This window comes from Triturus cristatus, chromosome 4_1 (assembly GCF_964204655.1).
Source record: "Triturus cristatus chromosome 4_1, aTriCri1.1, whole genome shotgun sequence".
Taxonomy (NCBI): Eukaryota; Metazoa; Chordata; class Amphibia; order Caudata; family Salamandridae; genus Triturus; species Triturus cristatus.
The window spans coordinates 1,249,007,181-1,249,020,544 of NC_140585.1; the positions used below are offsets into that span (position 1 = coordinate 1,249,007,181).

General features: G+C 49.9%; 1 protein-coding gene across 1 annotated transcript in view; it reads left to right on the top strand.

The window, feature by feature from the left end:
- Nucleotides 1–13,364, top strand: part of AMHR2 (anti-Mullerian hormone receptor type 2) — a 1,019,001-nt gene that overhangs the window by 176,150 nt on the left and 829,487 nt on the right. The window contains exon 3 of the mRNA XM_085650742.1: nt 4,824–4,970. Within this exon, the coding sequence (XP_085506868.1) occupies nt 4,824–4,970 (147 nt within the window). The remainder of the gene's footprint in view (nt 1–4,823; nt 4,971–13,364) is intronic.

Sequence of the window (13,364 nt, forward strand, 5' to 3'; positions counted from 1 at the left end):
GCTGCTGGGCCTCATACCCTTCTGTAGCCTGCTGGTGGATCATGCCAAGTGGCATATGCAGGCTCTGCTGTGGGACCTGAAGTTCCAGTGAGCGCAGCATCACGATAATCTTTCCGATGTCGTCCAGATGTTGGAGGGGACTGCACGTCAATTGCAGTGGTGGCTCACAAACCAGGAATGGGTTAGTGGCAGATCACTTTCTCTTCCCCAACCAGAGTTCACATTAGTGACGGATGCGTCACTTCTGGGTTGGGGCGGCCACCCGGGAGAGGCGGAAATCAGGAGTCTCTGGTCACTGGCGGAGTCCAGTCTCCATATCACCTTTTGGAGCTCCGGGCGATCCGTCTTGCTCTCAAGGCATTCCTTCCTTCTGCCAAAGGAAGAGTAGTGCAGGTGTTCACAGACAACACCACTGCCATGGGGTACAGCAACAAACAGGGCGGGGTGGGGTCGTGGACCCTATGTCAAGAGGCTCTTCGCCTTAGGACATGGCTGGAACATTTGGGCATATCTCTGGTGGTTCAACACCTGGCAGGTTTCCCGAACGCCAGGGTGGACGAACTCAGCCGGCGGCGCATGATGGATCACGAATGGCAACCTCACTCGGAGGTGGTACAAGGTCTCTTTCGGCAGTGGGGAGAGCATTGTTTAGATCTGTTCGCCACCCGAAGAGAACGCACAATGTCAGCAGTTCTGCCCATTGGAGTTTCCAAGGCGGCACTCACTCGGTGATGCTTTTCGTCGCGAGTGAAATTCCAGCCTTCTGTACGACTTTCTGCCCATTCTACTTCTGCCCAGAGTACTGAAGAAGATCAAGTGCGACCGGGCCAAAGTCATTGTTGTAGTTTCCGACTGGGCACGAAGAGTCTGGTACCCAGATCTCTTAAGTTTGGCCATCGATCCCCTGATTAGACTGCCTCTTCGGGAGGATCGTCTGTCGCAGCTGCAGGTGACAATCCTCCACCCGAACCTGTCCAGCCTCCACCTACTTGCGTGGAGATTGAGCAGCGACAGTTGACTGCTTCTCGACTTTCCTCCCGAAGTCTGTAATGTCATCTTGGCAGCCAGGCGTCCCTCCACTAAAACGGTATATGCCTGTAGATGGAACAAATTTGTAGCATGGTTCACAGGAAAGTCTGTGGATCCCCTTTCTGCCCCTCTTTCAGAGGTTCTTCTCCTCCTTCTATCTGTAGCACAGCAGGGATCTGCTCTGGGCACTCATAAAGGCTACCTTTCGGCCATCTCGCCCTTTCTGTGCCTTCCTGATCAGCCTTCTCTTTTCAAGTCTCCAATTGTAAATAGAATTCTAAAGGGCATTACTCATCTCTTTCCTCCTTCTCCTTTCATAATGGCCCAGTGGGACTTGAATCTTGTTCTTACTTACCTTATGTGTGCCCCCATCGAGCCACTACATAATTGTCCTCTCCGTCTCTTTCCTTGAAGACCGCTTTCCTGCTTTCCATCACATCTGCTCGCAAGGTGAGTGAGCTTCAGGCTCTTTCCTCTAAGCCCCTTTTTCTTGCACTTCACCCGGACAAGGTGGTTCTTCGCACTAGGCCCTCTTTTCTGCCCAAAGTGGTTACTTCTTTCCACATAGGTCAGACCATCATATTGCCCACCTTCTTTCCGCCTCCGCAGCCTTCCAAAGAGGAGGAGAGATTCCACCGTCTGGATCCAAAACGTGAGCTGTCTTTCTACCTTGGCTGCACTAAAGATTTCCGGGTGGACGATCAACTCTTCGTGGGTTATGTGGGTGCCACAAAAGGTTGGGCCGCACACAAACGTACCATCTCTTGATGGGTTGTCATATGCTCAAAATGTTGCTATTCTCTGCCGAAGAAGGAACCTCTAGTAGGACTGCGCGTCCACTGGACCAGGGCGACTGCAGCCTCTACTGCTTTGGGACGTGGAGTTCCGCTGATTGACATCTGCCAGGCAGCCACGTGGGCATCCCTGCACACGTTCACAAAACATTACTGCCTGGATAGCCAAGTACAGAGAGATGGCTTTTTCTGTTCTTCAGGACTTTCTGGTGTGAACTTAGTTCACAGACCCACCTCCAGAGTTGGCATTGCTGGGGTATCTATTCTAAGGTAAGGAGTCTATAACTAATGGTCTCTTTCAGATGAACAAGTTACTTACCTTCAGTAACAATGTATCTGTTAGAGACATACGTTAGTTATAGATTCCTTACCGCCCCACCCATCCTCCCTGTTCTGCGAACTGACTTCTGGTGATAAGGACTCCCTTCCAGGGCCCTAGTTTTGTGCACCAGGGGTCAGTATCTTGCGTGGCTCTGTGCTTCTGGCGTGGATAATCGTGTCAGAACTGACGTCAGCATGCAGGGGCGGCCTGTAAGTAGACACCGCGAGCTCATCACTGCGACCACGACTGACACCACCTACCGACGCGCAGGGGTACTGCTGCAGAAAAAATTCTCCGGATCCAGTCTGACGCCTGGGGGTAATTTTAAGGTAAGGAATCTATAACTAACGTATGTCTCTTACAGATACATTGTTTGTTTGTTAGGAAAAATACAAAGCAACTTTTGAAAGAAAAGGGCTCAATCCAGAAGAGGAAGAGCAGTCACCTCAGCCTTTCTTTAAAATGGTAAAACACAAAAGTGATGGTGGAATGCATGCAAAAAGTGTCATCCACCGTCAATCACTAGGAGCACATCACTGACATGATCTATTTTCCCTTAATGCCTCTCCCGACAAGGCTCTGCTATTGAAAATAAGACTTGGCCCTGCTCTAGTGGGAACAGTCCAGCAAGAACTGCCAGACCTGGGCCCCTCCAGAAGGAAACAAGATGGCACCCCAAACCAGTTTAGGATTTTTAGGCTTAATCAGTGAATTGCACATTGAGTTGTGTAGCACTGCAAGCAGAGGGCCCTTGACAGAGCTTACCTGTGCAATTAGAGTGTCGCACTGAAACACACCCCTGATGAGTGGAATACTTACAAAAAGTCTGAGCTACTGGCATCTGATCTGAGCTAAATTCCTTTCCATCATTTTTTTTTGCAGACTATGGGCCAGATGTATCAAGCTAAATTGCGATCGCAAATGCTGAAATTTGCAGAAGGAATTTGCGAATCTCTATTTTGCGCATGCATTTAGAGAATCGCAATTTGCGATTCCCTAAATGCTATTCTAGTAACCATCGCAAATTGCGATATTGCTGTAAGGAATCACAAATTACCACCAACTTGGAGTTGGTGGTAATTCGCAATTTCCTCGAAAAAAGCACTTTTTTGCTTCTTTCAAAGTGCCATGTGCCTTAGGGCATTTATGGGTGCCATATGTGCACACATGCACACTTCAGGCGTGCAACAGAGTGTCCTTTTGGAACCCTTGCCCCTTTGAAATTGCATGCACAATTTGCAAGTACCTATTGGGTACTCGCAAATTGAGCATGCTATTCCCATTCATTCCTATGGGCCTCTTGGCCCATAGGAATGAATGGGAAGGTATTCCTTAATTACGAATCGCAATTTGCGATGCCCAATTCAGGAATATTTAGGAATTGTAAAAATCATTGCTATTACTACCTACATAGCATTTTACGAGTCCTTAATAATCGATTCTCTAAAAATCGCTATTAAGGACTCGCAAACTGCTACAATGATACATCTGCCCCTCAGTCACTTTAGCTCAGTCCTAACTTTCGGGCATGCCCACTCTAGATGGGAAAAGAAGGAACATAGACATGTTTGGTTGAAACGGCAGGCTCATGTCTCCACTCTTCTCCTTGAGATTTTCTCCTTAAAAGCAACAAATTAGCATTTCTATTCAGCTTTTCTCTCGGTTATGGAGATGGAAAGGTTACTTATTTATAATCCTGGGTCTCCATCCTGGGAATCTGTGTTGGAATCAGAAACTCCCCCACCTACCCTGCAGTGCCCTGGATAGTATTGGAGTTACGTAAGCATCCTTCTGAAATGTAAAAAAGAACTGAAAAAACATCTGCTTCGGCCATGGAATTTGTCTGATTTGAAGGTGCAGTGTTGGATATTGCACTTTCTAAAGCAGCTGCCTGTGTACTCCCATTTGCTTTAATTTTGATTATTTTTCCTTTTAAATGGAATGCCAGTTATTGGATGAACATTCTGGTACCACCCCAGTGACTATTTAATAAGAACTGGCTTCTTCTTCAAAGTAAAAATCAAACGGAATGTAATTAATATAGTCCATATGTAGGAAATTAGAAATATTCATTTTTGATCAGAGATTTCCGTTTGTAAAAGCACATGTGCGGACTATTCAATGCGTGAATTCAGTGAAGATTCCAGTAACTGGGAACCAAGGACTGTGGGCAAGGGGGAATGCTAGCTGTCTAGTAGAGGCTCTTTCTGAAGGCAGTTTTAAAGCTTATGTTATCTATCTACGTTTTGGTTAAAACATTGTCTTTTGCTCAAATTGTAAAGGAATATTGGAGGTTGTCCCCATATAATAGTTAAAAAAAGAAATGTTCTTAAAGCAGGGGTCGGCTATATCAATGACATTGTTTTTGATGTACTTCTCACTTCCCTGTGGCCTGAGGAGTGAGGATACCCTGATGTCAAAATGAAACAGCCTCATGGTCTCGCCCATGGAATCTGCATGGTTAATCTGCAGAATCTTTACAAAAATTGAACGACACACCCGATGGCAAGTGTTCGTTGTTGGCATCTTTGTCGCTGAGGGCTGTGGCCACTAGAATGACAAGCATGATCTCGGTGACATAGTATTGGAATACCCCAAAAATGCTAAATTGGATATTATTTATGGATGCCATTACGCCCCGTTTTGCTGATTTTCTCTTCTCGCGTGTTTTAAGGCAGGTTGTATGCAAGAAAATGTGCCGTGCACTTCCCAAACCTGCGAGGCAGAGATTGGGCAGGACTCCATTCTGCAATGCTCCTGCTCCAAGGATCTGTGCAATGGGAACATGGGCCCTGGAAGCCCTGGGGAGAAGAGCAGCAATCAAGGTGAGAGTGTGAATGCACCTGATGTTGTTAGAAGCCACTTAGAGATGCGTTTATAGCAAAAGGAGTGTCTGAAAAATATGTTGGCAGCTGCATGTTGTGTAAATGAAAGAGCCAATCAAGGCTTGCATCAACGATATGACCCTCGGGCAATTCTGAGGGTCTTATTTCTAGGTAGCCACCGAATCTAGTTTTCGAGGTAGTCAACGCCTCTCCCCCGTGGCCCCCAGCTCTATACTTCAAGCTCCCGGGCTCGGGCCTAGTTGAGTCCAGCTCAGCGCAGCTCAGCTCTACAATTCAACAGCCCAGATGCTGAGAGCAGGGCTCAGCAGCAGGCCTACTATCAATGTCAACGATGTCCTACAGCAGGCAGCGGGGTCCTGTCAAGTACCCGAGTTCTAGGCCTGAGCTCGCTGGCCTGCCTGGCCCGTCGCAATGCCATAGTCTTCAATCCCGCCGAGTCACAGATGAGGTCAGGGAGAACCAGGGTGGCCATCTCCCCTAAATCAGGGGCACAAAGAGAGGAGACGAAAGAGGCGCTTCTTTACTCAACACAGTGCTCATTCCTCACTAATTGCAACAGAGCCTGAAACAGAGGACAGGGTGCCACCAAGTGGCCTAAGACACCAAACTCTCCAAACTTGCACAACTCAAGCGAAAATATATTCCCAAATTTAGCTTTCTCAAAGACGCAGGCTCTGCGCTTTACTCAAGTAATGCTGCACTTAAAGAGCTGCAGACCCCTCTGCTACCTCTACCTCTTCAATTGCCTCTTTTACCCCTCACAAGGCTGCAAGAGGAGGCTTGCCCACCTCTGGAAGACCGGGCTTGCCCACTTTCACATAACTTTTCAACGGAAAACTCTTCCGTCTCAACTCAGCATCCAACGGCCCAAAACATATGCAGCCCTCCCTGCCTCAAACATCTCGGGACATCAAATGTTACCCCCATCACAATGAAAAAAATCTGCCCCCAACCGGTCAACCAGGAATGTCGATACCATTTGAACAACAAAAAGTATCACAAACAGACCAAACCGAGCCTTAAGTCCAAAACGAGCATCAAGTCTCAACAGACCTAGCATCTGAACTGGTATCACATTATACTGTGGAGGTGAGGGGGCCTGCACAGTCTGTACATTTAGTACCTACTATTAAAACGGCTGGCACATGGGGGCGCACACAAGATGAATCCTGCCACAGCCAAATCCCCACTGAACCCACACGCATTGAGAGGAGTTCACAGAACCTTTATGCAAATCTGGGAATAGAAGCCAGCCCCGTCCTGCCACAAAATTATAGCAACTCCACAGGACCCACAGGCCCAAGAGGAGCATACAGAACTATCAGTCAGAATTAGGTTTAGAAGCCAGCGCCCCTACCATCAGGAAATACCAACACCACTCCGGTAGCGACACTGCGCCTCCGAGGAACAATTGCATCAACTCCAGCAATGGCCTTGCTGCCTTCCTGCCCAGGCAATGTTCCCGTAGGGATGGGAGGGACGGTCAACCTAAACCACCAGGGGAGGGCAATCCTCTCTTACTTGAACACACAAGAATGGGAGGATATGCTAGTCGCCTTCTCGCCCGACCATCAACACGGGGCATTGCCGTGCAAGGAGCCCCAATTGAAAACACACAGCCTGTGCCAAGCACCTAGAGAGGAGATTAAAGGCGAGACAAAGGAAGATGCGACCTCCAAAGACCAAGCTGGCAGCACTTGGGTCTCCCTCTTAAAGACTATGCAACTGGCCGTAGAAGCTCTCCAATACCAGTCTGACAAGGTGGACATTCAGCTTTCTTTATTAAATACCCTGGCACTGTTCACTGCAGGCATTGACGAGAAACTGGGGTACCTCAATGGCCTAATAAAGAGAGCCCAATCCGAGGTCCCAATCAACTGTGGCTGCAACCTCATAGTAGCAAACTATCTACTCTTCCCTCAATGTTAAATAGTATGTTAAAGGATATGAGGAGTGTAACAACTGCGGCCACTAGCATGCCTATGTCAGACAGCTACACAGCTTCCGGGGCAGCTCAAGGCCAGCAAGTCAATTCCAACAACCTGGAGCTACGCCAACTCAGACAACCAAAAAACTGCCGGGACGTCAGGAACCCTTAAAGAATCATCTACGGACCTTCAAACAAGAACACATACCTTAAAGCCCAATTCCAAGCAACGCCGCCAGCAGAAAAGGAAAGGCCGAAACCAGAAAATGTAAACAAACCCAACACCCTTTTTCTCCATCTTTTCTTGACAATACACAAAATTAAATACCAGGCCGTGCGCTTTAGGCATTTAAAATAAGGTCCTGCAAAAATCTGACAATCAACTGGATCATAGAGGCACCCCCTTCCTGCAAAATATCAAGACGGTCATACACAGAAAATGATAATACAAATAGGGCCACGATATCATGCAAGACATCCCCTCAAAGAAGTAGCCAAAAGCTGCCTCAAGGTCCAGAGCTCACCCTAGGGCCCGCGATATCTCCACCTCCCTAGCGCAGCCTTGGCCATCTGCACTAACAGAGGAGCATGCATCAGCACCAGTGTCAGCAGCCTCAAAGGATAAGAAGACAAATAATGGCCTCCAGCAATGGGCTTGGACAAGGATATGCAAATAACAAAGTTGGGTCAAATAAGGTCACATGCACATTACTGAAATTTCAGACCTACCAACTAACGAATGCCCCAGCCGGCAGTATGTTGATCAAGAAGAACAGACCACCTTGTACTCTCCCAAGCAGCTATATTCAGGGGCGATCACACTCAAGACACAGTCCAGGAATGCTACTTCTAGATCGTGAAGCAAGGGGAAGGAAACAGAATTGAAGGATGCAATTTATTTCGATTGCCAACGTGGAACAGGGGTGCTCGTTAGTGAGCCTTTCCAGGCATCGCAATCACCGAGCGCTACGCAGCTGCAAACAAACTCAATGTTCTTTAAGCCCGAGTACATCTCAAAAGAGCACCAGGACACTCTGAATAGAGGGAACATTCTGAGGTTGCTACAGGCATTCCCAAATCTTGCTGATCTGAACTCAACTGACTTACTCTCAATGGAGTTCATCCGCCCTGAAAACCCGTTGATGCCGGAGACCACGTGCATAACAAATTCAGTTGCTCAGAAAGTACTAGCAGAACATCGCATCTTCAAAACATGGGGAATCAAGATTGCCCCTCACCAAAACCCAGGATACCCATCACCTCTACTCGCCCCCGATCCAAGGACCACATCCACAAATTTGCACAGGCACACTAATTCAGTGCTCAGAGGGGCCTTGGGTCAATCACCGCAACGGAGGGCTAGTCCGATGGCGGATCGACAGGACAGATCTTGGGTAGTTTCAGCACCTCGAAGCAGGCCTTAGGTCAATCACCAGAACCAGAACCTCTCTCCCTGAAACGCAATGACAATATACATAGAAGGAAGGTGACTTAAGGGGGCGAGGAAACCATACTTTGCCTGTGTTCATGGAATGTCAATGGTCTCTCAACAAAAATTTGGGATCCGGATTTCCTGCAGTACCTTAACTCATTTCACATTATAATGCTGCAAGAAACATGGCTTGCAGCCCCACACCATCTACAAGGCTTCATTTGTTTCGCCCCACCAGCCGTAAAGGGGGTCAAATTTGGCCACCCCTCAGGAGGGCTTGCAACCTATGTATCCACAACTAGCTTAGCGTCTGCAGTGTTAGTTGGCTCTTCCTCAGCGGTCCGCACAGCAGTCAAGATCACCATCTCATTCCTAGGAGGACAAGATGAGGTGGTGTTAGTTAACACATGTATCTATCCAAAACACAAAGCCAAAGACTCTGAAAAGTTAAAAGGCCAACTAACAAGCTACTTAACCGAAATGGAAACCCCAAACTTTATTCTTTCTGGGGACTTAAATCAATATCTCTTTGACACATCAGGGGGCAATGAAGCGCGCATCCAAACCGCATATTGTAACATTCCGACTCATTGCACACTCTCGCATAGAAGTAAGAGCCGCAAGATCAGCCGTCTTTTGGAAGATCTTGAATATCTCAACTTTAGGGCTCTCGAAAGAACATTCCCTGGGGACTCCCACCCTGCCTTCACACTACTCCTCCTCAACATGCTCCATACTAGACTATACGTTTGTAAGCCTCTCCCTGTTTTTCTGTATCCTTGGGTTCAGAATGGGGGACAAGGCGGACAGCGTTCATCGACCACAAGAAACACAGCTATCAGAAACTGCACCTCCTGGTATCTACCCAGAAGCTGTCTTGGGATCCATTTTCACCTCAAACCTCAGGAGAATTAAATGGGCAGCGTCGAATGTCAAGTCCCTGTCAACAACAACAATCGAGCTTTTTCAGTCACTAGCAACGGGCACAAAATGCTACATAACCAATTGGGAACGCTTCACCGATACACTACTAAACCTATGAGCCTCGTCACCCAAAAAAGATCTCTGCCAGGCACCCAGCCAGAACAATAGGATCCCGACAGTACTAAGGGACCAAGTAAAGGATCTCAATAAATCAGTAAACAGCCCTCTAAGATCTCTGAGACGCCATCCAGGAACCCCAAGCCTTCGGATTCTTTTGCAACAACAAAGAAACTCGCTCAAAAAGCTGAAATGGGGAATTAATAAAGACCATGAAGAGGCAACTTGGGCAAAGCTCCTCCATGATATAAATCACAATGCAAGGGCTCGCTTCTGGAAAACGGTGAACAGTATACTCCACCCTCAGCTTGAGGGCATTTCCTCACACATCTCAGAGAAAACCTGGACAAAATTCTTAACTGAGCATTTTAATCACTATACTGGGGGCAATCGAATAAACAATATAAATAGGATGACACCAAGGGAACGCTCAGGAGCTGCCCTGAAGATGGCACCCACACCATCCTCGCCTGTCACAGACTAAATGCCTGAGCACGAGGCCAGTGTCCCAATGACATTGTTAATAAAGAAACAGATTGCAAAAGGTAAAAGAGAAGGGAGGGCCTCGGGCCCGAATGGCATCCCACCAGCATTGTTCAAACAGAGGGCAGCTGACTGCGCAAGCGCCTTGCAACCTCTTTTTTCGGAAGTTAGATTATTAAACAGAGTACCAGAATCATGGAAGGGCTCTACGATTGTACTGATTTATAAGAGTGGCGGAAGACTTTCCCAGGCAACTATCATCTGGTGGCACTAATCGACAACGAAGCAAAATACTTTGCGGGACCGTGCTAGAAGAACTTGCAGCCTGGGCAGCCACTAACGAGATAATACCGCTAAACCAGACAGGTTTCTGTAAAATGTCAGGCACAGCAACAAATATCCTGGCAATCTCTCTCCTCATCGATGCAGCCAAGACCACTAATCTCCCATTACACCTTTGTTTTATTGACTTCAGTGCTGCCTTTGATAACGTTGAGAGGGGAAGTCTGTTAAGGAAGTTGGACCGATAGGGAATCCCACAAGCTGTCTCAAACATCTTGTCACTTCTTCACACAGATACTTGGGTCCAGGTGAAACTGGGAAGGGGGACTCACCTCTCCAGAAGAGGGCCTACAACCAAAGGTGTGAAGCAGGGCTGCGTGCTTGCACCCACCCTGTTTAATCTATCCATGGCACATCTCCCGCAAGCACTTAACATCTGCGACTCCCATGCGCCTAGGTTAGGAGGCAAAATATTGACTAATCTCATGTATGCCGATGATGTAGTTCTGCTTAGCCACACCCAGGTTGGCCTGCAACATCTTCTCAATGAAATGCAGAATTACGCTAGAGAATAACTGTGTGACCGGCCTCACGGCGTTGCACTCCCGATCATCCAGCCAACCTACAACCACCCCCAAGACATGGCATCTCCGACTCCGGCCGCCCCAGCCACACAGACCCGAGGGCCGGCCAGAGCCCCCGACAGACTCGACACCCTACCACGCATGTCCGACCGAGGGAGCGGGAACCCCCGAGCCAGACCAAGAGGCGCCAGCCCAGTCACACCTCGGATCGCCTTCCCCCGGGAGGACTCGATCGGCCACCAGGCCCCTGGGGAGCAGGCGCCTCGCCTGCCGAGCGTCTGGGGTCCCTCCCAGACCCACCTGAAAAGACCAAAGAAACGAGCGGCAGGAAATCCCGCCGAACCCCCTCAGTCACCAAAGGCCCCTCTCTGCGAGGACTCCGGACTTCAAAGGGCAGGGGGAGTATAAGAAGGGGTGCCGGAGGGACGAATGGCAGAGAAGGCTCCCGAATACCGAACCACCTGGGCCTGCTGAGTGACTCGCGGCCCCCAGCCATTTGAACCATCTGAGCCCTGCTGACGCGGTCGCGGCTCCCGAACTTCGAACCACCTATGCCTGCTGAGTGACTCGCGGCCTCCGACCCTCGAACCACCTGAGCCCTGCTGACGAGGTCGCGGCTCCCGAACTCCGACTACCTGTGCCTGCTGAGTGACTCGCGGCACTCCCCTCGAGGAAGAATTGGCAAAAGATCGCCAAGAGAAACAACACCCTCCAGCTCGAGGATTGTGAGCTATCCGCAGAGACCTTTGCAGAGACACTACATTCAAAGACTGTCCCGCTACCCCCATTCCCCTATCACCGATTTGTAGTCTCTTGTGCCGCTGATGTACTACTTATAACTTGGATCATAAAGATCCCTTGAAACCTTTGATAAAGAACCTATCGTCCTACGAAGAATACGTGTGGTGTCCCTCTGTTCGTAGTGTAAGCTCAGGGTGTGCGCGCCTGGTTCGGCCTACTTAGGAGAGGTGGGTCAAAGGAGTGGGCAGGACGTGTATCGAACCCCCCTCCGGCGAACGCCTTTCCAACATTTGGTGGCAGCGGTGGGATCCGAGCCGACACCGAAAGAGAGCGTGCAGTGAACGACTGACGCACTACCAAACAGAGATGGAAGGAGAAACCTCCCTGGGTGCCGCAGGTACCGAAATGAGCTCGACGTTCCGAGAGGATCAATTGGACTATTATACGCATAGAGAATTAAAACAATTTTGCAAAGACCTTGGAATCGCTACCACCGGATTAAGCACAAAGGAAGACTTCCAGAAAGTATTGAAGACCTGGGTCGAGACGGGGGCGCCCCCGACCCAAACGGAGGGAGACTCCGCCCATGAACCACAAAGCATCCCGGTGAGAAACAGCGGGCCAGAGGGGAACCTGTCCCCCTTGGAACTAGCAGACCGAGAGAGAGGCCGCAACCACGAACTTGAACTGGCCAAGCTGAAAATCGAGGGAGAAATAAAACTGGCCGAGAAAAAGTTAGCTGTCGAGCAGTTACGGCTACAAGGGGAACTCGAGGAAAAGAGACGCCAAAGAGAGCACGACGAAAAGAAACTCCAGCTGGAACATGAACGCAGCCTGAAAGAGATCGAGTTGAGGGCTAAAAGCGAAGAGTCACGACCCTCCGGGAATCTACCATCCGCTCCCACCGTGGAAGCCAAAGTCCACATCCCCAAGGATGTGGTAAAGGAGTATTACAAAAACGACGATATCCAGCAGTGGTTTAAGGCCTACGAAGTCGCCATGACCTCTCACCGAGTCCCGCAGAAGGATTGGGGGGCTGGGCTATGGGGCCGGTTCTTAAGCGAAGGAAGAGATACCCTGCTGGATCTGCCCTCCACGGTCATGAACTCCTACAGCCACATGAAGGAAGCCCTCGTGGGCCGGTATGGACTCACCCCCGAGATGTACCGGCAACGGCTCCGAGATTGCAAAAAGATACCGGGCACCACATGGGTAGAATACGTGAACTTTTACAGCCGGGCCTTGGACGGGTGGATCAAGGGCAGCAAGGTCTCCACCTTCGAAGAGCTGTTTGATCTGATCGCCTGGGAACATTTAGCGGCCAATTGCTTTGTAGAACTGGGCCAACATCTCCTGGACAGTAAACTCACCGACCCTCGAAAGCTGGCCGCCGAGGCTGACCGTTGGGTGAACACCCGGGCCACCCGAGGCCCCGTGGGAGACTACGGTTGCCACAGTCAAGGACCCCCCCGCCAGAGGGGCGGAGGGAACCACGGCCGACCGAGAGACTTCCAAGGGGGGCCCCCGCACAGCCCTCCCAGCAGCCCACCTGCGGCAGGTCCAGCCCCGTCCCCAGCCAGCACCGGAGCCCCGGGGCGGCTAGGGCCTCGAACCAGGATCACCTGCTTCCGCTGCCAGCAGCCCGGACACTACGCCAATGACCCCCAGTGTCCCCAGTATCAACGAACCGCAACGACCAACCCCCCGGCCCGGCAGATGGCCTCCGTGGCCCTAGGGGAAGAGATAGAGGACTCCGAAGAGTGGGAACCAGCTGCCATGGCCCTGGTCTCCCTTGGGGATCGAGAAATGGTCCCCGGGACACCCTTGCTCGCCAACACGAAGAAGTACCGACAGCAGGTGACCATCAACGGCCACCGAGTCGA